Below are 27,528 nucleotides of genomic sequence, written 5' to 3' on the forward strand. Positions count from 1 at the left end.
GCATAGATGCACATTAATCTCTGTAAATTGATTTTTTTCATTCCTCTTTCAAAATGAGTCTGGGGTTCGGAGTTACAGTGGCAACATAAAACACACACCCAGGAATCCTATGGAGAACAAGAAAAGTCACAGTTCAGCTTTTTTTGGATAATTTTTTCAACGGGGATGAAAGCTTTTTAAAGTCGCTTGTAATTTTCCCTGCTTCCTTGTTTGTGTCAGACACATTTTTCCAATGACGAGAAGGGCTGCAGTAGAGTTGACAATTACAAGAATGAGGGAAAAGGACCCAGTTTTGCTAGAAAAAAACTGTTTTCAAGTCAGTTTTCCCCCAAGTGCAAATAGGTAATAGTATCTAAATGTAATTGACTTGGAATGATCTTAAGTCTGGAATGAACAGGGTTTTTTTTCTTGCATCATCACATTTGAGAAATCTTTCTGGATGGGAAAGCGAAACGTCTTCAAACTTCGGAAAAAAAGCCGAGTTGTTTTGTCTTTTAACTTGTTTTGGATAGAACAATGAAAGAACAAACTCAGACCTTGATGCCATTCACAGTCCACAGGTTTTCCCCTACATGACTGGAGGTTTGGGAACAGCACCTGCTTGTCTGGTCTACTGTATCTTGTTGTGATTTTGCTTGTATCTCTCAAAGAAAAGGGACTTCTGTATTGTATCCCCACTTTCACACCTGCTGCACAGAAAGGGAGGAGACTCTGGATGGACCGAGCATTCCCCTGACAGGAGGAGGTTAAAAATAGACAGTAAAGCTCATCGACACAATAAACCTAATAATTATTAAGATTTAGTCCTCTGTGCACTTGACTTAAACCAAAATAAGAATCCCAAATGAGCCTATTTGAAACGTCCAATAATTTTTACGTTCAAATAAAAGCTTACCAAAACTCTTTAAAAGATTAGTGTTTTGTTGGTTAAAGTAGTGGAAAAGTAGTTGCTACAACACTAACTGAATTAAGCTAGTAAAGAAAAATTTACCAGCAGCCTTTTCAATAAAGCTGACCTTGGTTCTTCAAAATAAAAAGCTCAATCATTAGAGACAGACCTAAAGAAAGTGATTCTGTTGGTATCTCATATTAAAGCACAGATTTATTTTCCTAAATAAATGGTTCACAATTAAGACCAAAATTATTCAGACAAGAGAATCTGTAGATGGTGCCAAAGATTAGGGTGATGGCAACTAGGTCTTCCTACCTCAGAGACCTCACGTTCATCACCAAAGATGAATTTACCAGAGGAAGCGTAGAATAAAATGGTCAACAATTATAAGCAAGTTTTTACTGCTACAACATGGCAGTAGTGCAGCTTCATACTGTAAGCCTACCTTATTTGTTAATCTGATGGACATAGGGTCAAATGAATATTTAAATGTAGTACGTTTGCAAATGGAGACTCTATACCGTTAGCCACATGGTAGCAATTTGAATTTTTAATTGAGGATATAAGTGGGATAAGACCATCCTCTCTGAAAAGGTCTGAGGACCAACTCCTCATAAATGGACTGTTTGAAGAAGTTACTCTCACTGCAGTCTGGACCAGACAATTAAGTTTAGAATTTAGTTGCACAGAGAGGTTACCATACCACCCTGAGACGTCGTACTTGACTATGCTTCCCAATACAGCCTGATAGAATAAAAACATAAGCTTCTGGTCAACCCTGAAGACCCGGAGTCTACGTAAAAAAAAAATACAGTCTCTGCTGTATTTTTTACTGCCTCTACAATGTCATGCCACTCTGAAAAAAAATGTTTCTTGAAGTTTAATTCAGAAAAATGCCAGAGAGGGGATGAATCCATTGCTGGTTTTGGTCAGTGAAATTAAAGTCTGTTTGAGCATCTGCCAAATTGAGATCATCTAACCAGTGATGCCCACACAGTTTATGGTGACGTAACATCAAGCGAACAAATAATCACAGATTATGAAAGAAAAAAAAAACACATTTTCCCTATTTATCTATTGAATGTCAGTTGTGATTTGGCCCTTTTATCTTTATTGTGAGGCAGGTGGTGTAGATTAGTTGAGCTCTGTAAACCAAGGTAAGTGAGATGAATGAGAATGGATAGAATGCATCTGCATCATTAGATGATTCGACTTTGCATTACTGCTCTCTGGATTTTCTTCTAATGCCTTAAAGTATATTTAAATAAATAAGAAACATTGGAAAAGTGGCTCCCACGCACTCCGGGAGTCCAAGTCAGCCTGTACTCCCAGACAATTCAGTCAGTGCAGGGGGTAACAGTGAGAGTTAAGTTCACTGAGCTATAAAGTGTAGCCTCCAGGTAGTTTACAGATAATGGGCCGTGGCCACGAAGAAGAGTATAATAGAGAAATGCCACAACAAGAAAAGAAAAGGAGAGAGGGACGAGCACACAGTGACAAAATATAATATGGTCTTGTTTGAAAAGCAAATCAAAGAAGATGCTTAATCTCAGGAGGCAGTGCGCTGACATCTGACGTGTGTCCCCTCTGTCTCTCAATCCCTCTCCGTCCATCTCTCATGATGAGACGGAGAGAAAGAGCGACGGGGGGGGAGGAGAGGGGGATAAAACCTTCTGAATACACAAATGTAGACACCAGGCTTAAACTGACTGGGAGGTGAGTGGCGTGCAGAAGCTGAGCGCATGCATGTGAGTGACGCCGTGCGCCAGCATCCGCTCTCCCCTGCAGCGGCTCTCAGTGTCTCTGGACTCCTATTGATGAGAGACAGAGGAAATCAAGCAAGTTAAGAAGCACAGAAATATAACGCTCTATGCTGCACTGCTTTTTTTTTTTTTTGTTATTATTAAAGCGAGGAAGAAATACCTGGAGGGACACAGAAGTCTCATATTTGGCTCCAACCTGCCGAGTGGTTCTCTCAGCGTGCTGAGGAGCGGGGATGGAGAACAACATGACTGACTGTGAAGAGGGAGAAGGGGGACCCACCAGCCAGGGTGAGTGACGAAACCTGTCTCAGACTGATGTAAGAGGAGCATGTGTCTCTGCGCAGCATTGTGTGAGCCGGGAATGTCATTTTATGCTTAAAGAGTTGCTGGTGTGTGTCAGTTGTGGATATTTTGTAAAAGATTAAATTCTACGAAGCAGAGAAAACGCTGGACTTCACCACTACTGTTAGATGCATAAAGAAATAGAAAGAACAGTAGCAAACATTTTTTGGTATAAAGTGTAGATCAGTGGGGACAAACATTGATTCGGATGCTGCTTCAGTGAAGACACATTGTACACCTATGTGGCTTTAAAGGCATTGCTCCTCCTCCCGCTGCCAACCTCCATCTGATCACCCTGTGCTGTCATTTTATTCAACTCCATATTGATACTTTTTGTCACAGATGGTAATAAAACACGGTCAACTATGAACGTCCAGAAAGTTACAGAAAAAGTTTTGGAAGTCTGGTATGACGGCCATGAAAAGTTGCAGAAAGATTTTTTCCTGCATATGCACAGTCTGAGTGTAACTATGTCTGTATGCAAATGTATCTCAGAAAGTACTTTTCAAAATACTGTTTGGTGCAAAATCCTCTCACTATTGCCTTCATTCATATTCGGACAGTTTATTTATGCTGTGGTTCTACGAAACCATGTTTTATTGTGAATGTTTTTAATCTGATCTTATGACAAGGTTTTTCAGGCTCTATCTGGGTGAGTCCTATGTCGTGGTTGAGTTGGACCCAAATGCAAACAGCATATCAGAAGAAACCCAGTGTTGAGGAGATTCTGAGAATTAGAAGAAAGGAAACTCACAGAAAATGGCACAAGGAAACCAGAACATGAAACCAGCGACAGCGTAAGGGAAGAATCCAGAAGTGAACAATGAAAACCAGGGAGCTTAAATACGGTGCAGGTCTGATTAGTAACGTTTAAACCAGGTGAGACTAGTCACACACGTGGACCGTGACAAAATTCTCTTACAAATATTTCTCCGATTTGAAGTTTCAAATATGATTTTATTTTTCAATTAAATTTTTCGGGTTCTGGTTCATAATATCCAAATAATGACAGTTCTGTATATCCACAAATCCCTTGACATGTGAAAAAAATCTCAAAATCTAATTAAAAAGAGATGACGCAAAGAGCAACAATAAAAGCCTGGACTCAGGGTCAAACAAATGGTAGAATAGTAGCTCTCCCATTAGCAGCCTTTGCCAAATTAAAAAAGACAAATTTTTTAAAACTGTCCAATCAAAGGGAATTAAAAGCATGAGCATAAGTTTGCATGTTCTCCCTGTGCATGTGTGGGTTTTCTCCAGATACTCCAACGTCCTCCCACGGTCCAAAAACATGACTGTTAGGTTAATTGGTCTCTCTAAAATACCTTTAGGGGTGTCTGCAGGGTCTCTATGCTGCCCTGGTGGACTGGCGACCTGTGCACGGTGTACCCCGCCTCTCACCCAATGACCGTTGGAGATAGGCACCGGCCCCACGCAACCCTGAAAGAACAGGCGGGTACAGACGATGGACGGATGGATGTTTCTGGTTCATTCTCTTGATAAAAGGAAACCTTGACTAACAAACCCATCCAAAATGTCTTCTCTGTAAGGAAACTTATATAAACTTATATATATGATTTTTAAAATCTTTTATTTTGTTAGTCTTTTGCACAGACTCAGCACTGCCATAATTTACTGTGAGAATTAACTACTGTGGTGGTCCTGATCAGATGCCTGAATAGCAGGACTCCATCTGAGGCTAACCTTGATCTCATCTGATCACAGATCCTCCTTTTATCTATCAAATCTTAGGCTTCAAATTTGTGTGTGTGTGTCCCTCACAAGCGTATAACATGCTGTGAGCTTCACACTGATGTGAATATCTCATAGAAACCCTCTTATTCTTAGGCAACTCCTGGCTTTAGCACTTCCTAGGAGATTATTCTTTCTGTGCTAACTTCTAAATAAAACGGGTGCTGATTAATACATTTGTTTTCATTAGTTAAAGCTTCAGGTAAATTTGGACAGGGGGCTTAGTTGATTACTTTGAGTCCAAGTAGCGATCTGTGCATCACTGCATAAAACAGCCCATATACATTCCCAGGACTTGTAGGTTGCTTTCCCTGGTGTTACTTTATGGAACTACCTGGTGCTTTTCCGAAACCTTTGGCATAGACTGCCTAGCAGTGGGGGTGCTGGGCAGAAACAGGGATAGGGCGAAATTATGTGTGACAGAAATTGCAAAATAAAAAATAAAGAGGAGATTCATTATAGAAAATGTAAGACCTGATGCACGAGACTAGAGACAAAGGGTGGGGTTTTGGGAAACAGGAGGGATGCCCAGGCTTCCTTCTTCCCAGACAGCACCTCCACCTCATCTGGGGAAAGCCTGAGAAGTTCCCAGGCCAGCTGTGACACATAGTCTCCTTAACATGTCCTGGGCCTCCTCCTGCTGGGACATGCTTGGAACACCTCCCAAGGGAGGCGTCCAGAGGGCATTCAGAGCAAATAACTGAGCCACCTTAGCTGACTCCTCTCTATGTGGAGGAGTAGCGGCTCCACTCTGAGCTCCTCCAGGGTGGTCGAGCTCCTCGTTCTTTCTCTCAGGGAGTGCCCGGCCACCCTACAGAGGAAGCTCATTTCAGCCACTTGTACCTCGGATCTTGTTCTTTCCGTCATGACCCAAACTTCATGACCATAGGTGAGGGTTGGAGCATAGACCGATCAGTAATTCAAGAGCTTTGCCTTTCAGCTCAGCTCTCAACAAGACCCCAAGATACTTAAACTCCTCCAATCGAGGCTGGAACGTCCCCAAACTATGGGTACGATATGATTTATTTAATATAAGGTATAATGTAAAGTATATTTCACATCTCATGCTCCCTCTGTATATATAGGCTGAGGATGAATTTTGCCTAATGCAAAAAACAGAAACACGGAAAATCTGTCACAGATTAATAAATGTTCCTCGTACTCCAGTTTAATCTATTAAACTTGCTACATCTCATTTGTTTAATCCGTCTGAAAGGTCAAAGTTAAACCTTAAGAGAATTTATGAGAGGGATTAAACCTCAGTTTCTATAGAGTAAAATATAATCTGTTAATTGGTTAGATTAAATGACACTGTTGGCCATATTTTGTGAAATGTGTCAGGGTAAAGAAGCAAATATTGGCCTGTTTTGCTGAACCTAGTCTGATACATCTGAGATGGGTTTAATCACTTTGCCAGATGTTGTCAGCTCATCCACTGGTGTTTGAATCTATATCAATCTGTCTGATTGCCCATACATTAATGAAGATTGTCCAATTGACCTCGGTTGCGTCATTATTTGATTTTGTGTTACTGTCAGGAACTACTGAGCTAAACTATGGAAATCTACAAATGTTTCTGCCTCGCCGTACTGAATACGGTACCTCATACTGCCTAAAACAGAACTATCACTTTAACATTCATAGTGTTCACTGATGTTTAACAAAAATGTATATTTATACATCAAAGTATGATCATTTCAATCACAAACACGTTGGTAGAATTAAAAGATCACATCAAACCAAAATCTGGCATGGGTATGAATAATTATGATCTTAACTAATAAATCTTTAAACATGTGTAGAGAAACCACAGATTTTTTTTGTAGCCACCACAAGCTTCTGCTTTAATTCTGGGTGGCTGGACCATTTGGTTGATTGGGTCACCTTTATTTTGGTTTGACAGCATTGGTTTCCTGACCCAGAGCTTTATGTTAACATACTTTATCTACTCCAAAACCAATTTTAATAAATGTTTGGGACTATTATCCCATTTTAACACCATATTGTTTCCATGTTTCAACTATCCAGCTTCTGATTGGACATTGAGTTAAATCATTTAGAGATAGTTTTCCTTTTTAAGTCAGCTGGGCATGTATTTAATTCATTTAGAACCATAAAAGTAGAAAATGATTTCCTAAAAGATGGGTTATGTCATGGAAAAAGCTGATGTAGTGGCTGTACTATGAATTGTCTACTTTTAAAATCATTAATTAATTAAAATGTTGTTGAATTGCATGATATTTACAATAATTATGAGTTTAATAGTAAACATAACTGTACAAGATTAGGATCTGACTGAAGTGAAATGGGACTTGAATTGTAAATTTTATTATAAAATGCCTTGAAAATGCCTTGAAATGCGTTTATAGTTTTTCAAGTTCTAAAATTATTTAAATTCTACCTACAAAAAGAAGATGCTCTTTTTTTTCTCGGCGTGACTAAAAGATTTGTATAAATGTTATGCAATAATATTAAATATAAGCGAAAAATCTGCATCTGTTTCAATCAGAGCTCAAAAGATGCACTTTATATTTAACGCGGAAAAATGTACGTCCAAGTGTAAAAGTTTATGTACAGTATAGCACAAAACTCTTAAATTATAGCTTCTTGGTTTTTATTTTTTATTGTTTGTTTTTTATCTTTTATTTTTTAACTGGTTTGAAGTTGTTGCTTATTCACTAAGCCAATAATTCATGTAGGTTTCTTTCAACAGCCACAACCACACTTCTGGTTTCATGAGGATTCAGAAGACAGTAAAATGCTTTTTTATTGGAGACAAACTTTAACTGAAAATAAGCCCTGTATTTCATTTTCTCAGATGCATCGGGTGAATCGCAATCAAAACTTGTCTAGTGGCAAATAGACAGTGTGCATCGTGACTCACTGGTGCAGCGCTTTTTTTATTTAGTCATATTGAGGACAAACATTTCTTGTTAGTGCATCTTATCTACATGCCTGCTGGTTTACAGATTCTAACAAAAACAACAACAGGGTGGGCTCATTAGCAGCTGAGCTACACGAGCAATGCCAATTTTCACAAATAGCCAAGTGCCGTTCTCCTTGGCAAACAGGATCATTGGCGTAGCTGAAGTGTGAATTGCTTTTATTAGCAGTGATATTTTTGTACTTCATGCTTCACATCTGGAAACTGTTTCCCCACCCTTTTAGGACCTGTTGATGTGTTTATGGAGGCTCATGCAAAACTTCGATGCTAACTGTTTGGAAGGGGTTGGGTATTTCAAATTAAACTGAATAAATCCAAAGAAATTTAAGACCATGAGCAAATATAACATCTGGGGAAGCTCATTTGAGATTATCAAATTACATATACGGACTTATAAATGGTTCTGGCATATTCAGATGTCCCCACAGTAGCTGTTTCTCTGTTATCTCCTTCTAACAGGTGTCCAAAAGTCATTATTTGCAGATAACTTTTCATACACACACCATTGTAATGAAAAGAGGAAAAAATCATGCAATAAAAAAATTACCAAACAAGGACAAGAAATTAAAAAAAATAGAAAATAGATTAGTAATAGTAAATTAAATTAGCATCCATATGTGACAGTTGGAGGAGTTCATTAATCTTGCTAATCTAACAAAATAAATGCATAATTCAAATGAGTACAACACTGATACTTTATTTTAATAGAAACTGAAATTTATAAATATACAAAAATTAGTAAATTATTGAAAATCTGTGAAAAGTCAAATTAAACGGGCAAATACAATGTACTGATATAATTAATGCAAAGTTAAGTTAGTAATAAATAATCTTAATTAGCACAAATCTGCAAAAAGCCATATTTAAAAGGATGTGTTTTTTGCTGTTTATTTTATTTTAGCCTTATATCGATCCTAAAGCAATGAATGGTACTGAAACCTGACATTATCTGCATGTAGCCACCACTTCACTCTTCTCCTGTTTCATAGATTTTATCTATGAATAAGAAATCTAATTAGTAGATGTTATTAAGAGACGTATTAGAGGTAGATGGCATGAAAATAAATTTTGCTCAAATGAAAATTTCAAAACATCATCATAAAATACAGCTGTAAATCAATTCGCAGATGTACATTTTACCATACCACCTTTATTCATAAAGCACTTTATAATGACGAAGGTCAACAAAGTGCTGTACATATACAAATGTAAATAACAATAACATCAAAATAAATAGACAAAACACAGACAAGATAAAATAGACAAGATTAAAAACTGTTAAAATATTTCAAAACAAGTAAAAGTAGAGTCAACCTCTCAGGATGTGCAAAAGGCTTCCGTAAATGGGCGAGTTTTAAGAAGAGTCTTAAACTCTGAAGGAGAGGGGATCTGCCTGACATGCAAAGGCAGATCACTACTACAACAAAGGCATGATCCCCTCTCAGTTTCTGCTTGGATTTAGGGACAATAAGGTGCTGCTGGTTGGCAGACCTAAGCAATTTTAAAAGCAATTGATAAAATTGTTATTTTATGACAATATTAAGCTGCAACGGATTTATCAACAAATTTTAACTCCACAAAAAAGAACATCGGGAAAAAAAGAAATACGCAATTTGTCATCTATTCTGATTAGCCTGCTGTCGTGCCTGATCGATGTTACACTTACTGTTTGTCTGTGAAATGCTGCTGGTTTCTCACTTGGGAGTTTAACCAGATGGATCCTCTGTTCTACCAGTTAGTGATTTTATAACAACAGTAAGGTTTATGTGTAAGACTCTAGTTACAAGGGAACCCAAAGTTATTCACAGCCCGACAGATTTTAAGCAATCTTTTGATTTTAACATCCCATTTCTTCTGACTGGAAGCAATAATAATGTTTCAAAGTGATCAAGCCAGAGTCTCGATTAGAAGCTGAAAGAGAATCTGTGGAGAGAGCTGAAGATTAGGGCGATAACATCCAGCATCAAAGAACTGGAGCTAAACACTGAAGAGAAAACGTCAACATATCGGTGGAAACATACAAAAGGCCGGTCAACAATCGTAGGAAGGTTTTCATCGCTGTAATGTGATTAAAGGTTTTTATTATTATTATTATTGATTTGGGTTATAAAGGCTTTTCACAAAGCAAATATTTCATTCATTCTTTTCATTGATTCTGGATGATTATACTTTTAATCTATGGATCAATTTGGGCTCAACTTCATAATACTGTGCACACCAAAGCACTTGTGTTGGTTTTCTAGACATGTTGCTTTTTTTTCTGTTTTCAGTAAAATATTCTCTCATTTCATTTAAACTGATTTCAATCTCTGGAAGAATAAAAGGGCAGGGCAAAAGTATTTACACCGCTTGAGCTTTTCCACGTTTTGTAAGGATAAACTGGGTAAATCCACAAATTCCAATGTGTCTTACCAGGGTTTTATGTGATAGACCAGAGGTGCCCACCTCTGTCCTCCATGTTTTACTTGAGTCCCTGCTCCAATAAGCCTGCGTTACCTCATCAGCATGTCGTCAGCTCGTGCATGAACCTGCTGATGAGCCATGCAAGTTGTGCGAGTGTATTGGACCAGCAATACATGCAGGATTCCAACTCTTGAAGACTGCTGCCAATGTGATAAATCAACTCAAAGTAGTGCAAAATTTGAAATGAAAAGAGGACGATACAGTGTTTTAATTGTTTTTAAATGACTTCTATAATGTATGGTTTGCATTTGTATTGATGTCTATTATCTTGAATAGCCTGTCAGTTCAGGTGGACAGCCATGTCTTAATAGATTTGCTGTTATACCCTTTTTACTTTTGGATGATGGATTTAAATATTTCTTTTTCACTTTCCCCTGACCTGATTGATGTATTCAGAATCATCCTTTGTCTCCATGATGCTGTTGGTGTCTAAGTGTTCTCTAACAAGCCTCTGAAGCCTTCAAAGAATATATATATGATTTACACAGATGTGAAATTACCAACAGGTAGACTCAATTTACTAAACTAGTGACTTTAGAAGGCCATTGGTTGCACTTGATTTTATTTTGGGGCGTCCAAGTTTAGAAAACCAGGTCATTTTAAAGTTCAACCTAATTTATATGTTCAATGTCATATGTAAGTCTATCACACATCAATGGCAGTAAAAATAAGGTAAAGGTTTTTTGTATGTATAAAAAACAAACACTTTTTTTCATGGCATTCTACAGGAGTAAAATCATGACATTAAATGTAACCATGCAATCACGCTAACAGATAGCTCTAAATTATGACTTACTGGAAGTACAAATCATAATATTTTGTTGGTGAACAATGGTTTGGATTCCCAGCCCAGTGATGGAAATAAAATCCTAATTCAGAAAGAGTTTTTTTTTTTTATTTATATTCCTTCATTTCTTTTTCTGGGTCCTGGTTTTATAGAATCTAACAAACTCGATCCATTTTTGCCAGAGCGCTTCATTCCCGCGTTGCTCCCGAGAGGCCGGCAGGCACAAACAGGCAGCAAAAGAACGAGTGAGACGATGAAATTAAATTAAGCAAATCACTTTATGGAATTAGCGTTAATTCCTGGTTACAGCAGGCGAGGTGAAAATGAATGATGGTGTCGTTTTTGCGACGCTGATTGGTGCACTTCTCTCACGTGAAGAAGTTCATTTCTACGCACCCCTACGGACTCCAGCAGCTGTTGGATAATCCCTCCTGAGCCTGTGTCCTATTAAGCTTTAAAAAGCTGGTATGAACTGTCCATTTTTTAATAACCATGTCACATCAAGGGTACAAATCTCCACCCTGGGCTGCCTTTCATCTGCATGCTGCGGTCAAACAGCAGCCATGGCATCAGTACAAATGCTTCATCTTCTGCAGCAAAAAACAAAAATCCTGTTTATCAGCTGATCTCTTCTTGCCATTTTTATACAGGAACAGAACTACTAGCTGAATATTAGAGCACAAAAGTATAAAATAGTTACATTTCATTCTAAAGATTCATGTTTGTGCTCAGATGTGAGCCCCATGTGGCATTTCTTCCATTCGTTAACATATGCTACCACTTAATAATGAATGCAGTACTTTTCATTGGAAAAACTATGAGCTGTTTATCATATTAAAAGTGTATTATAACAAACACTTTTTACCTTTGTACCACATTTAGTGATGGGTAAATGGGTACTGAGGAGATAGCGTGGTAGCGGGGGAGCGGGGTGACAATTATTTTATTTATTTTTACTTTCAGGTTAGTAATAAGCACTTTTGTGAACCAATCAGGTTTCTGTGGGAAACAGAAACATTTTCATGGTTTATGAGGCATTAACCGCAGCCGCGTGATGAGATGAATTGTGAATTTAATAAATGACAGAAACAAAACTCCCAAGCTTAAGCAGGGATCAACAAGCAGTGACACAACGGGGGATCCAAAAACAAGGGAGAGGAACAGGGGGTTTAAGTAGAGGGGCAGAAAGCAGAGAGGGAAGCAGGAGAGCAAGTGAAAGTAATTAAGCGACAGGTGAAAGGCAAACACGAACAAGCCAACAGGGAGAAACAGAAATCCATCTGAAAATGGGATACTGAAGGAACTAACAGAAATACAGAATAACCAAGCAGAGTCGGGGAGAAACGGAGATTTAACTAAGCAACAACATGAGGCAAGACAGAGGAGCACACAATCCAGGGTACATAAATAATAACTGAACACAAGCCTAATTTCTGGGGTATCGAGATGGCAGACAGGGAGAAAACACAAGGAATAAGAATCAGAAACACAGAACAAATCATTAAAGAAGACGTGATCAAGACACCTAAAGATCAAGACAAACATAAGTTGGTTGCCCAACTTTTAAAAACAGCGCCTGTGTCCTGCATAACTAACTTGAAATGCAAAAAAAACTGTTCGCTAGAATTTTTTAAAACATTAAAGAGGTTCACTCACCTGGCAGTCGAACTTAGACATGTTGGAAAACCTTTTGATTTAGTTACAACATTTATTCTCCTTTGCGTAGAACTGTTTTTTCAGCTTGCAACATATTTATTAGCCTATTTGGCCACTCTTACTCTGAAAATGCATCCCAAAGTCCCAGACAGGTTACCCCAGGACATGAAGTTGGCACCTTGTGTCTTGCTGGTGTTCTTTGCCAATCAGCTGTATGTTTGCACCACTTTGCTCTGGCATAAACTCTTGCAACTTTGAATTCATCATACCCTAAGACATGGGAGGTTTTAGCATGCTTTCTTCTTTGGAAGAGAAGGTTTTTGTCTTTAACCCTACTCCTTAATCCAAACATAAGTAGATATTTGTTTGCAGATACAGCATAAGCATGTCTGTTCAGAAAAGCCTCTACAGCTGCCCAGGGAAATTATACTTCAATTATTTTAAATGTTGGAGTTTACTCAGTCTTATGGAAATATTGTCCATTGCTGAGGAGATGCATGTTTAGTCTCTGTTTCAGGGTTTGAACACTCCTGATGCAATGTCTTCTACAATTGCAAGAGGAAGGTAGAAATTAGACATTAGACAACTTTATTTGTTATTTTGAATGCACAGAGTACGTACAGAACGGAATTTCGTTTGCATACAGCTTGAAAATTACAGTAAATTGCAGTAGATTACCGGATAAAGTAAATTACAGGATAGAATTTACAGGATAAAGTGCAGCAGTGATTTAACAGTAAAACAATTGAAATGTAAACAATGCAGTAGAAAGAGACAGTGTGCGGTCACAGTGTGCAGGTGAGTATTTTTTTAAAACCATTTGTATGTGCAAAAATGCTTAAACAATAGTTTCATATTGTTTAAGCAGAACAGAGGAAGTAATTCTTTACACTAACAGAAATATTTGTTTTATGTCAGCTGAGTTTTACAGGGTACAAAATCACCTTAAATGATGATGTCGATGACAAAGAATTTGAAGTGATTTACCATTGTCTCACCTTCAACATCACAAAAAGACTTTTGTGTGCTTACAGCTGTGTACACTCAATATCCTTTGTAAATGTTAGGACTTTTCATGAAAAGAAGCTTTTTGCAGACAGGCAGACATCCAAAGCTATGACACGTTCTATTGTTCAGTTTGACTGATTTTAGTCAAAGTCATTTTTCTGTCTTGCACAACCCCAGGACAAAGAAAGAATGGCATTGTCCTCCTTTTACACAACATGCAAATGTAGTTTAAACGTGAACAGTGAAAAGACCTCTGCGCTGCTCCGGCGTTCATATACAATTGAACCTTTCCACATTTGATAACATGATAACCAAAACTCCAATGTATTTTGAAGGGATTTCAAGGGATACACCAACATAAACCAGAGCATAATTGAAAACCAGAAGAAGGTTGTGTGTTGTTCCCCCCCCCTCCCCCCCAGATATTAATATCTGAAAGGTGTGGTGTGTTTAGCCTGTTTGAGTCAGTGCTTTGTAGACCTACTTTTTTCTGCATTTAGAGCTGCAACCATTTTGGGCACATGTCTGTACCTTATTTGTATATCTGTAGCTAAGATTTTTAGCCATTCCTCTTTGCAAAATTAACAGAAAACAAAACCGCCCTGCTCAGATTTTGAAGATGACTTAACTTTGAACTTTGGCTGGGCCATTTAACACACGGATATGCTTTGATCTTAACCCTTTCTGTCGTTGCTCTGGCTGTAGGGTTTGAGTACCGTATTTTTCAAACTATAATCTTATGCTGTGCATGTATGAATCACATATGTGTATTTGTGAACATTGAGACTCTTCTCACTCCGTAGTGTTCGTCTGTATCCATCGTCACACCAACTGTGACCAGCTTCCCTGTGTCTGCTGTCCAAAAGCATCCAAAGGCTTAAATACAGATTCTTCTGGGCCTTTTTTTCATCAGTTCTGTAGTGTTGTTACAGACACACACACACACACACACACACACACACACACACACACACACACACACACACACAAGGTGATGACCTTGTAGATTTAACTGCAAGGAAAGCTGATCTATTCTGTGTTGATGGATTTCAAGACTTCAAAGGGAACAGTTAAAAAGCAATTTCGCCCACTCACGGACAGCAATTGGCATTCACAAATCCTTCATCCTATTCCAATGTCAGGGTATAGGTTATAAATACCTTGTTGTAAAGAATGTTTGTCCTCTGGGATAGGGAACTCACCATCCAGAAGTATTATGTAGTTCTGTGTCGCATTGAAAGAGCACAACTACACAAATTAGATTTGACCAGACATGATGCAGGGATCGGGAGTCCTCTCAAATAAGAGGGGCTCTCAGCATAAATGCCGCCCGAGGCAAACACCTCCTTCAGCACTCCCCCCAAAAATGTCCACCTCCACACACACAGACACATCCTTGTTTTAAAAACAGATGCATTGACCCTAACCCTAAACATTACATTTACCAGTATATACAGTACCTAGCCCTTACCTAAACCTACGGGACATCTTAGTGATAGACCTAACCCTTAGGTTAGTGAGGATCAAGAAAAGGTCCTCACTTTACATCAAAGTTCTCACTTCACCTGTAAAATGAGCAAAAATGTTCTCACTCGGCTGCATGTACAAGTAAACACACACACACACACACACACACACACACACACACACTTTTTCAACAAAACAGGGGTTGTCAGATTTAATAAGCCAGCTTACAGATACATTGCTCCACAAATATTGTCCAACTTTGAGGTTGACATGTTTTCTTCTACATATCTCCATTATCATCACGTAGATATGTTTGCCAACTTTCATTTATAAGAGGAAGTTTTTATTTCTTTACAGTTTTATATCAAACATAAATTCCTATGCTGAACTTACATGTAAAAAAAAAGTTAGATACACTTCAGAGGAGAGACTATTTTTTGTCAAACAAAGAAATACAACTATTGTACCATGTCTTCTCTAACTATCGGCGATTCACAGTTTCATGGTCTATGCGGAATATTGTTGTTTTTGTGATCTTTTTCTGAGTAATACCTTTGGACACATTTGATCATTTTCATCTTCGCTGCACAGTATGGCTTTAAACAAAGGATGCAAATAAACCACTAACTTCAACAACTAAACCTTATCTACAGGTATTCAGATTCTTTAAAATCGATCGCACGTGTGAACTCAATAAGAATGAATGTTGAAATTGCATAAAAAGTTTTTTTCACTGAACTATTCAGGTGTGTGTGCACATTTATGCAAAAACTCCACTGAAGCTTCTTATTTTTTGTTTTGTTTTAATTTTGTGTTTTCCTTTTGAATTTTATTGTTTTTCACTTGACTTCGCAAGATATATGTCACATCGTATTTTGAAAAAGAGTGATTTGTCAAACATCCTATCCACTTTTTTACAATAAATTGGTATTTTAACAGCACTGTGCATAGTACACTACAGACTGCTCAAATAGCCTACTAGAGAGGAGAGAGAAAGCACGAGGAGCAGGTGGAGATAATCGGATGATAATGGAACAAAGGGGAGAGCAATGAAGGTAAAGACCTGAAGGCGAATGATAGACAGGACAGACAAGGAGAAAGCGCAGAAATCTGACAGAAACAAGATACAAAGGGAACTAACTGACTGATTAAACGAACACTGAAGGATGAAAAACTGAAGAACATGATCCCAGGAAATAAAAGAGTCCAAAACAAACAACCTGCTGAGGATCATGACACATTCAGCCTGTTTGTAACAGTTTATAACTAAAAAGTCTTACTTTACCATAAAATATGAACAAACACACTTAAGATATAGTTTGTCACCGATATTCATTTAGCTGTTTAACTTATTATTAAATAGTAATTCAACTGCGCTAAAATCAACTCTCTCCAAAGTCCCACTTTACCCTTCAGGCATTTTTTTTTTTTACATCACCTTAGGTCAGATCCATTTATCAGAGTTTCTCTGGTGAGCCTTAAACCTTTGAACCTTTGATGCATGTATGATCATTTATGATTTACGGGTTTACGGCTCATGTCTGTGGTACAAATCACCTAAAGTACTGAACAGAAATAACAACTTTGAAGAATTATGCTTGGAAAACAGTTATGGAATCAAACGGGAATCTATAAATCCCCATCAGATTTACTCTCTCACGCACACAGCCCTCCAACTTTTTTTTATGTCGGATTAGGATGCTGATAGGGGATAGGTCTGTTTCATCATTTTAGTATCTTTGTGGAAATATTATTTTTCATCATGCAGTCAAAAGGACTTTATGCAAAAACATGTATTGGTCTGCAGTCTAAAGCACTTATGCTCTTAGAAAAATGCAATTGCAAAACAATTAGTGACATTAAGGCAAGCTTTTTACTTCATAACTATAGCACAGTGTTATAGTTGAGTGATGCGAGACAAATGTCTAAAGAAGAAGAGATTATTTCATAATGATTAATGAGGCAGTGAGGTTAATGGGCCTTTCAACTTGACCTGTGATGTTGTTTCATACCTGATCTTCATTCAGGCCCTCCACCACCGCATCACCGCCCTCAGCTGTGAAGACCTTCTCCTCACGTCCTGACAGGTGGACGACAAGCTCAGGGGGCGATGAGATGGGAACCTGGCGGTCAACCTAAAACCTATTCTACATTGGCTAATAACATATTTAAACATTCAACAAGTTTAAATAAGTTATTGTTGACTGCACAGTGACATTCAGCTTTGGAAAAACAGGAGGACATCAGCGCAATCATCTCATATTAGGTCTGAAAGGGTCAAAGAGCTCCCAAAAACACATTATATCAGGAAAAAACAACTAAATCTTTGAAGGGAGGTCCTTGAGATTGGTACAATAAAATCCTACATCCTCCTGCATTAAAATGATTGAGGACCGAAAAACAAAGCTTTCATTTTAAAGCTGATTGATTTTGCCATGACTTCATCTTATGGCTTGAAATGTTTTCTTTTACTTTGAAGACTTTGGGATCTCTTTTTTGTGTTTTGAATTGTGTTTTTATTAGTTAGCCCACAGGGAAAGCTTGTTACTTCTCAGATGTCTTCGTGACTTCACTATACATATTTATGTGTGTCTATGTAGGACACAAAACAAGTTTTTCTTTAGTGCAGAGCTTTTAGATCCATCCATCCATCTGTTTTGCCTTCTTGAAGGTGGTTTGGGATTAATTGGCCAACCAAGTTGTAAATTATCAGTAGCATGAAAGAAAAATTTGAAAAGGTGTATCTAAAAGGTGAAATATGTGACATGCATGCATATGTTCTGGCGCCCTTCATACTTGCATTTGGGTCATATCTCTACAAGGTTTTTACATTTCAGAAATTTTTACCTGTTGTTTTTTTTTATATATATATAAAATTACTATATTGCATCAATAGCATCTGTGAAAATCACTTTACTTTGTGTCAGTCAGCTCTGACCGTTTACCTTCTTTTTGCTAAATGACACCATTCCCATAGCATGACGCTGCCACCACCCTGTTCCACTCTAAGGATGCCGTGTTGCTTTTAGGTTTTAGTTTTCCAAAGCACGCACACATCATTTGAATGTACGCCAAAAATATTGTCTAATTTAACCAATGCACTTTCTTCCATGTGTTTGGTGTTTTCCCTATTTTGCACATGGCAAACTGCAAACAGAACGTCTTATGGCTTTCTTTCAACAGTGACCTTCTTCTGGGCATTCTCCCATAAATACCAGATCTGTGAGGTGCAAATCTAATAGCTCTACAGTCAACAGATTCTGCCACCTGAGCTACAAATCTTTGCAGCTCCTCCATAGATATCATGGGCCTTCTGGTTGCTTATCTGACTAAAGCATCCCTTGTCCGTCATGTACGTTTAGATGCACAGTAGCTCTTTCTGTTTTTGGATGTTGGATAGAAAAGTGTTCCTTTGGTAATGCATCACATGTAATCTCATTAATTACCTTCGGGTTTGTATTTTAAATTTGACAAAAGGTTAAAAAGGTCAGTCAGTATGAAAAAGCTTTGCAAGACATTGTAAAATCTTGACAGAACCCAAAGCAATCGCAGGGCAGCACACAGGATAGCCACGCATGCCAACACTCACATGAGTCAGTTAACCTAACACATGGTTTTGGACTCTGGGAAGAAGCCAGAGTACTTGAAAGGAGAAACAAATTCTAATTTGACACAGACCAAATGTTGGATAAAAATTCAGAACTTACTTGCCGAGAAACATTGTTCCTCGTGATTGTTGGAATACACAATTAAAAAAAAAAAAACTCCCTGCTTTTATCGGAAAAGTAGTAAGCTCCACAAATACAATACATGTCAAGCATTCAAAAAAAAATGATATGCAAAGAAAAAAAAAAAGACTTGTCACGCAAGGACACAGGCCTTTAATAAAGCATTGTTAAGTTGCAACCTTTCAAAAGCAGATTTTATTCAAAGCTAAGAAGAGGAATGAGGTTAGAAGGCAGATTTAAAAAGCCAAGCGGTGCTCTGCTGGATTACAACCCCCTCGTTCGAAATAAAACCGACTGTGAATTTTTCGCAACAAGTAAATAGTCATAATTCTTTCTTACGTTCAGGAACGTTTTTTTCCCAGACCTATGCAAAACAATTGTGTCACAGTTTAAGATGTTTTCTAAAATAAAATAAAAAGGTTTGATAGGCTACGTGTGTTTCGCAGAGCCGTCCATGTTTCAAAGGATTACCAGCTGTGTCGGAGCAGTTTGGCTGGCATTTGACTTTCCCTTTTACTTTAGAGATTAGCGTGTAATACTGCTACAGCTTTGGGAATTCATGAGGTGACTTGGCTGTGCCGCTGTGAGCCGCCAGATGTTACTCAACTACAAAATGTCTAATGGCTCTCATAAATAAAGCACCCATTGCACTGAAAACAGAGGTTAGACCTTTTGTTATTTTTACCTAACGTTTGGAATTCCTCATATTTATGTATGCACTGTGATGAGTGAAGAGAAATGGAGGAAGAAGCCAAGCTTGTAAACAAATATACATACAGTCACTGGCCACTTCATTAGGTCCACCTTGCTAGCACCATGTTAGAACCTCTTTGGCCTTCTGAACTACCTTGTTTCTTAATGCTATAAATTCCCCCTAACTATTAAACAACCAGCAAACTATAAACATCTCGCATAGAATTTGGTTGATTTTTATATGACAGCATCATGCAGTTACTGCAGATTTGTTGGCTGCACAACCTAAACCTGCTCTATTGGTCTCTGGTCTTGTGAACAGAGAGGTCTTTGGTGTACCGGGATATCGGCGTCTTGTTCAACAAACCGGTTTGCGATGATTTGAGCTTCGTGACATGGTGCATTATCCTGCTGGAAGAAGAAGCCGTCAGATGATGTGCACCTTGTGGTCTTAAAGTGATGGACATGGGCAACAATGCTCAGAAAGGCAGTGCTATTTAAATGTTCCTCAGTGGGTAAAGGGGCCCAATGTGAGTAGAAAATAACCCCCACACAATTATACAACCAGCAGCGCCCCATTTATATAAGGCAGGAGGCTTTCATGTATACTCCAAATTCTGACCCTACCATCTCAGTGCTGCAGCTAAATAGTGTGAAAATACCGAACCTTTCGACGGGCCGATCACTAAATGGTGGTATCAGTTTCCACAAAACCCTACCATCTCAGTGCTGCAGCTAAAATAAAGATTCATCAAACCTGGGAACTTTTTTCTAATCTCTGACTTTCATATTTGGACGAGCCAGTGTGAACTGTGGCCTTGGTTTCCTATTTTCTGTTGACAGCAGTGGCACCTGGTGTGATTTTTTTATTTATTGATTTTTTTGAGGCTGCAGACATCAAGGTTGAACGTGTTTTGATCAGCAGTTGATGTTCAGTCCCCTTGGTTGTAGCAAGTGATATTTTTACCTAATGTTGCATTTCTTCTTAAGCCAGTCGACCTTCTCATCTCTGACATCAACAAGTCATTTTCATCCTCACATCTCCTGCTCCTTGGGTGTGTTCTCTTTTTTTGACAATTCTCTTTAACGATGACGGATGATTGTGCATTGAACTCCCAGCAGATTACATGTTTCTGAGATACTCAGACCTGCCTTTGAACTTCAGCAAGTTTTCTTCAACACATCTATGTGCCAGAAGGCACAGAGTACTGCCAAAAAATTAGGCTCACTCGTAAGGTGTGTTAAAAAGCAATGGGGTACCGCGCGCGAGCTATTTTTAGAAACACAACGTCACGATGACGTCACATCACGTGGTACGCAGTGGGGCAAACTCCGTAAACCCGCCGCTGTTTTGCTGTAAAAGAGACGTGCGTTAGCCTAGGTTTTACTCGGTAAACGACTGCTTTTTCCAAATCTAAAACCATGGTTTTTAAACATTGTTGCTATGGAACGTGCAACAGCGACTCGAGTTACGCTGATCGGCCGCATATGAAGGATGTTTTCTTCAAGACTGCCAAGGAGAAATGTGTGCTGGGTACACCGGGGCGGTCGGCCTACACAACAGTTCAACCCGGAAAAAGTTACCAAATTCAAGTACATATGTAGCAAGCATTTTGTCGGAGGAAAGGGCACAACCGAAGAACATCCTGACCCAATTCCAGCGACATCAAGTCAAGGTAAGAGTATTTTGGTGGCCGACATGTTAATAAAGTAGCGCCTGCTACCATGACAGCATACAGGCTATCATGGTAGCAGGCGCTAACATGATAGCCTGCTACCAGGCTTACTCAAAAACATTTCAAATGAGACAAACATTAAACATATACCCATTCCTGGACGGTGATTGCAAACAACAACAAAAAAAAACGGCCGACGCTGCCATGATCGCCGCGCAGGAAAAAAAAACAAAGCTTACCGTTCATCAACTCGGCCAGTTTTCCAGTCTTTTTAAGCCCTCGAACCTCAAGCCATCGTTTGAGCTGAAGGTTGGTGTGTTCTTCGACAGTGCGACCAGTAATCCGTGTGCCTGGGACATCGTCTTGGGAAAGTTTAACGGCTGTAAAGTCGGTCATATCGCTGGTTCTGTTGCGCTTGTAATAGCTCGGTTATCCGTGCGTTCTCTCCTGTGTGCCCTAACTAAGCGGCAAAAGGGGCGTTGCTCTTGAGACGGTGACGTCACGTGCGCGGTACCCCATTAAACTGTTGTACCCTATAAAGTTTCTGGTGAGTGTATGGACGTGCTTGAGTGTTGGTTGGCTTGCATCTTTGATATAAAACCCAAGTGTTTAAGCCTCTTTTAATAGAACTTCACATTATGTTTCAGCTGGTCAGAGACAAACCTGAAGATAATTAAGAAATACTGCATATCATCTCAGAAGAACTAATCTCATTCTTTATTCTAAACTGCTGTGCTGCTTTGGTTTCATCTTTGGGTTTAATGCTGACTTAAGGAGTTTGCTTCAATGAAAAAACTGCCCATATACACATGGTCCCATGTAAGTCTTCTTAGCTGGCCATTTTATGAAGGTTGCAAACTTTGTTTTGTTTTTTTTATTCAATTTAGCTTATTTATGAAGTGCCATTTCACAACAAATGTCTTCTCAAAGCAATTTACAAAGTCAATCCAATCGACTCAAACAGACAGATTGGTTGAAAGGTTTTCTGTCTAAGGAAACCCAGCAGATTGCATCAAGTCATTGACTTGCAGCACTTAACTCCTCCTGGCTTAGCATGCAGCAACAGTTTCAAACCTTCCCCATTGTTTCAGTTGTTTCAGGGCTTTTTCTAAGAGAAAGGTTTACAGAACAAAGAAGTTCTTTCACCGAAGCGCCACTTAGGACGAGTAAAACAAGTTTTTTTTTAGCTGAAACAACGTTAAAAATCAAACTATTGTATTTGTACTTGTTGGAAATCATTGTGAGAAACATGTCTGTTTTTTGTTTTTTTTACTTCTCTATGGTTATAAATAATTTTATATGCAAATACATTTCTGAAAACTATCTCTGGCTCCTCTTCCATCCTGGAAAATGGTGGTGCAAATAGTATGGTCATCGATCTGTATGACAGGGGGTCATTTTCCTCTTGTAGGAGAAGATAGAGATCATCGCATGTCGTATTGACCTCACACGCTGGTCTGGCAGAGAGACCTTGTAAAACATTAAGGCACCACGTCAGGATCCGAAAATCACAGAGAATGCAGCTGTTATATAAATATAAGATAAACATTTGACTGTGTTAAAATGAAATTTGGACAAATATTAATGTCTGTATCTGGGCTTTGAAGGCTTCATTCTGTAAACTGAGAGAAAATGGACCAAGTAAGGCCACTGGGCTTCCCCTTTTGATATATGAGTGCATCTGACTTTATTTTGCAGTAAACAGTGCAGAAAATGACACTGGTCGCTTTAGGGCCCCATTTCTGAGACAGTTACACCTAAACACTGATGCATTAGAAAGTGTCAGGACTCCTTAATCACGATAACTGTCGAATGTTTTTAACTTCTCCAATGGTTTGAAAGGATGGTTCCATTAGCACAGAGATGCAGCATGCTACTCAGTCATTTTCCTCTAAAGACAGTGCATGTTTGTGCCTTGAGATAATGGATAGGTGGTCAAACAATGTTTAAATTCATGATTTGTTTTAATGAGTGCACGGCAGATCTATGTAAAAAAAAAAAAAAAAAAAAAAAACTTTGTTTAGGAATTACCAACACAAGTCAGTTGGGTTATGGTCAGAGTTGGATACTTACAGATAACCTGCAAGTGAACAGGCTATGTTCACAGAATGTGTTACTGCGGTAATATATTCAGATGAAACCCTGAGTTTCCCAATCTATGGTGAAATGTACCAGTTTCAGAGAAAATCCAGAATGGATTTCTGGTTTATGAACCATACACATTTGGCACTACATTGGAAAATAGCAGGTAAATTAACAGGAGGATCAGGCAAGGAGCAAATGAAACCCGAGAGAGTGATTACCAGATGGAGAGTAAGTGTGCGTCCTGAATGCAGACGGTAGGGCAACTGAGAGAAACTGAACTGAGAGAATAGCAGAACAATAAACTCTATAAGGAAAAACAGAACTTGGAAACACCGAAGTGAGAAAATCTTCTCTTTGTGTCAGCATTGTGTATTTGACGTTAGATTTAACAAATTGTAGAATCTGACACAGACCAGATTATTTATATGTTAAAACCTCAGAGCTCAGAGAGGTTGAACTCTTTTTATTCCACACAAATATAACAACAGCATCACTGACTATTCTACTCTTTGTGCTTAAATCAGATCTGTTCATTAACTGACGGGCCTGAAATGGCAACCTGATGCAGAAACCAATTGTATTAATGCCAATAATTTGCTTTTGCTGATTTTTTTAAAGTCAACTTTAACCTTCTTTGAATGGATGTGTCAGTCCAAGCCGAGTCAAAGCATTATGTGATGCCATGGGTTAGTTAAACCCTGCATCACTCTGAGGGGAAGATAAACTGAAGAGCCATTTTCTGAAACATTTGCATAAGTTCTTGTCTCATCAAAAATGACCAGCATCCCACAGTTGGTATAAAGCATTGTCGCTGAAAACGACGCGTTTGATGTTCTCCATATGTAGGGATCTCAAAGGAATATTTTCCCACAAGTTTGGGGTTTTGTCCACATGAAAACAGCTTCTTTTCAAATGTGGAAGGTTTCACCTTGCTGCCCTTAACAAATATACTGTAGCTGTGCACTCCTACAGATTTTTAACAATGAACCTTAAACTTTAAAAACTTTATGACGGACCTCCTTGGATCTTTGTTAATGCTCATAAATAACCTGTCTGATCTAATATTCTTTACAGGTAAAGAAAATATAAAAAAAAAAATCTTTTAGTGGGACTCCAGATTTGGAAGATGATTTCATTTAACCATAAATACATCCCTTCTTGGTATTTCTACATTAAATGGAAAAAATCAACCTGCATCCTGATCGCTGGTGTTTCTGCGTTTCAGGCGATGGACATCCCAAAGAGAGCAGTCCTTTCATCAACAGCTGTGCAGCCTCGGATATGGAAAAGAGCCAGCAATACGAATGCAAGAGCATGGCTCTGTTTGAGGTGGGGACCGCCCTCAATAACCAGCAGCGACTGTTTGGGTGAAATTAGTGTTGTTGTTTTTTTTTACCCATGTGTTACTTTGTTTATGCTCTAGGAGGAGATTGATACCAGTCCAATGGTGTCCTCTCTGCTCAGCTCTCTGGCCAACTACTCCAACCTGCCGACCGGCAGCAAAGAGCATGAAGAGGCTGAGAATAATGAGGAGGGGGCTCGGCCGTCTAAAAAACCCGTAAAGGTAGAGCACTGCAGCAGCATTTGTTTGAAAGCTAAAATTTCACCTAATTTTATTTTTCTTTCGCATAATAGCATCTTTTAAAACGATTCATGTACGTATATTGTTAATACTTTTCTTTATTTGCACCAAATTGTTATGTAGTTTGAATTATTGAACACCTTCATAATAATATTGGAAATAATAATGTAGCATGTGCGTGTATTCGCCATTAGACAAGTCAAGTTTATTTGTATAGCTCCATTGAGCACAGGGTAATTCAATGTGCTTTCAGAGAATAAATGAACAACGATTAAAAAATTTTTTTAAAGTAAGTAAAATTACATTACAAGAATCACAGTAAAATCTAAGCATCACATTAAGAAGCATCGCTCCTGTTTTAAAGGACGATAATCTTTAAAGCTATCAATAAATTGTTTTTCATGATATTTTCAAAAGGCTTTAAATGAAAAACTAGTCGCTGAATACAGTTTATAATGAACATGTGTATTTGAAAAAGACTAGTTCAAACACTCAATACTTTCATACAAACAGAATGGCAGATTTAGTTGGTCTACGTTTGCTATTATCACGTCACGTGAAAAGAAGAATCAAGTTATGAGAATCCAAAAGAATATTTGCCCACATTTGTACTCAGCTTGGACTGAAATGATCCTCGCAGCTCAGCTGGAGACAGAATCAGAGAAGCGTGCCCTTTTATCGTTTCATTCCTTTGTGAAATATCAGACATATATATAACGTAACACCTGAAAGCACTTGACTCTTTATTTTTCCCATTTGTTGCTGTGCTTTGTGCTTTCCAGGCCCCCCAGCTGGGCACTCTGATGGGAGTCTACTTGCCGTGCATCCAGAATATTTTCGGAGTGATCCTCTTCCTGCGGATGACATGGATGGTCGGGATTGGAGGAGTCTTCGGCTCGTTCATAATTGTCTTTATGTGCTGCTCTACGGTGTGTTAAACTGCAGATGTTCATGCTGTGGTACATCTGTTGTATGATGGAGACGTTCTTTCTTTCAAAACCAAATTCCACTTGGGAAACCTTTTCTTTTTCTTTTATATCCATAAAAATACAGCTGCTTTTTTCTAACGCAATACACTAACCCTGCAGGTGTCCTTATCCAGAAAATCCATATTTATTCATTGGCATAAGGGCTGATGTCCTTTAGGTAACAAAATTTGTCAGATTTACAAATAAAAGACATATAAAGGAAATAATTCATATATAATGCTAAGAAAGCTTAATGTAAAGTAGGACTCACCAATCCGAACCTACAACATGAAGATAAAAACAAATTTGAGGTTGTGGATTGTGATCCAATAAGACTAGCCAGGGAGGCTGTTGTTTGTCCACTGAACCTTTCAGTATGACCAAATAAGATGGTGCACTGTTGGACTTGAAGTCCTTCTTTGTTGTCTGTTGCTGTTTTCAGACCATGCTCACAGCCATTTCTATGAGTGCCATTGCCACAAATGGGGTCGTACCAGGTAAGGGTCTACCTCCACACGTGTTCAGTCCCTTCAAACAGTATTCACGCCCCCTTTAAACGTTCCCACATTTTACCACATTAAAGCCACAAACTCCATAGTATTTCATATGGCTTTTATCTGCTATATCAACGCAAAGTACAGCCTGATTGTAGTGGAAGTTAAAAGATTAATAGTTTTCACATTTTATACTACTGAAAATCTGAAAAATGTGAGAGATGTTTATTTTGAGACCTCAAAGTAAAACCCTTTCTCTTCAGAAGTTATCTGATGAATAGATAACAGAAAATCCCCTTGTGCACAATTTGATCTGAGAATCAATCCAGTTGTTTAGCGAAGGCCTCAAAGATTGTTCACATTAGTGAAAAAAACAACATCACAAAGACCTAGGAACACAGCTCAAAGATCAGTGACAAAGTTCTAGAGAAGTTTAAAAGTGAGGTTAGGTAATAAAACAATTTCTCAAGCTTTAAACATCTCTATAAGGACTATTAAGTCAATCATTCTGAAATTGAAAGCATGTGGCATATAAATTGTAGGTATAGGAAGGAAGCTATTTTAAGAAGAGAAGAAGCCAAGAGGCCTGTGATTATTCTGGAGGAGCTACTGAGATCTGTTCAAGTGTGGTAATCATTTGACAGGACAGCTAATAGTTGTGCTCTGCACATGTCTGTCACGGTTAGGGCTGGGTATCATCTAGGATGACCCGATTTGATACGATTCTCGATACGTAGCTCAAGGTACGATACGATTGTCGATATAGCCCAGCTTGATTTGATTTGACTCCAATATCGATATTTATTACTTTCAAATTAATGCTCAAAGTCATTCAATAAACAAAACCAGCCAAATATTATATTTATGTTCAATTTATTGAACACTGATATATTAACAGGAAAATAAAGTGCATTTGGTTCAGTGCATTTAACTTATCACAGAAACCAAAAATGTGCCCATACGTCTGATTTTTAGGGACGAATGCCCTTCTAAAATCCATTCCACAAATTCGTCTCACTTGCACTACTGTGAACAGTAATGGTGCGCTGTAATATCGCCCCCTAAGGGTTGAGAGGTATATCGACATTGAAAGCCAGAATATCGATTGTTTTTAAATTGTTTTTAAAAACATCAATATTAATCTTTGTATTGATTTTTATGCACAGCCCTAGTCACGGTAGCAATTAAAGAAGACCCAGTTAAAGAGGACCCCGGTGCAGAGCCTTGC

General features: G+C 38.4%; 1 protein-coding gene across 4 annotated transcripts in view; it reads left to right on the forward strand.

Annotated features, from left to right (window-relative positions):
- The first annotated feature begins 2,557 nt into the window (after positions 1 to 2,557).
- The window catches only part of slc12a5b (solute carrier family 12 member 5b), a 45,745-nt gene continuing 20,774 nt past the window's right edge, over positions 2,558 to 27,528 (forward strand). The window contains exons 1-6 of one of the 4 annotated variants that reach the window (XM_036138915.1): positions 2,590 to 2,608; positions 2,802 to 2,943; positions 24,482 to 24,585; positions 24,680 to 24,820; positions 25,621 to 25,767; positions 26,249 to 26,303. In XM_036138915.1, the coding sequence (XP_035994808.1) occupies positions 2,889 to 2,943; positions 24,482 to 24,585; positions 24,680 to 24,820; positions 25,621 to 25,767; positions 26,249 to 26,303 (502 nt within the window). In that variant the 5' untranslated portion in view covers positions 2,590 to 2,608; positions 2,802 to 2,888. Of the gene's footprint in view, positions 2,944 to 24,481; positions 24,586 to 24,679; positions 24,821 to 25,620; positions 25,768 to 26,248; positions 26,304 to 27,528 lie in introns of all 4 variants that reach the window. The other 3 variants (XM_036138925.1, XM_036138919.1, XM_036138913.1) reach the window with 3 other exon arrangements.

The sequence above is a fragment of the Fundulus heteroclitus genome, chromosome 1 (assembly GCF_011125445.2).
Source record: "Fundulus heteroclitus isolate FHET01 chromosome 1, MU-UCD_Fhet_4.1, whole genome shotgun sequence".
Classification (NCBI taxonomy): Eukaryota; Metazoa; Chordata; class Actinopteri; order Cyprinodontiformes; family Fundulidae; genus Fundulus; species Fundulus heteroclitus.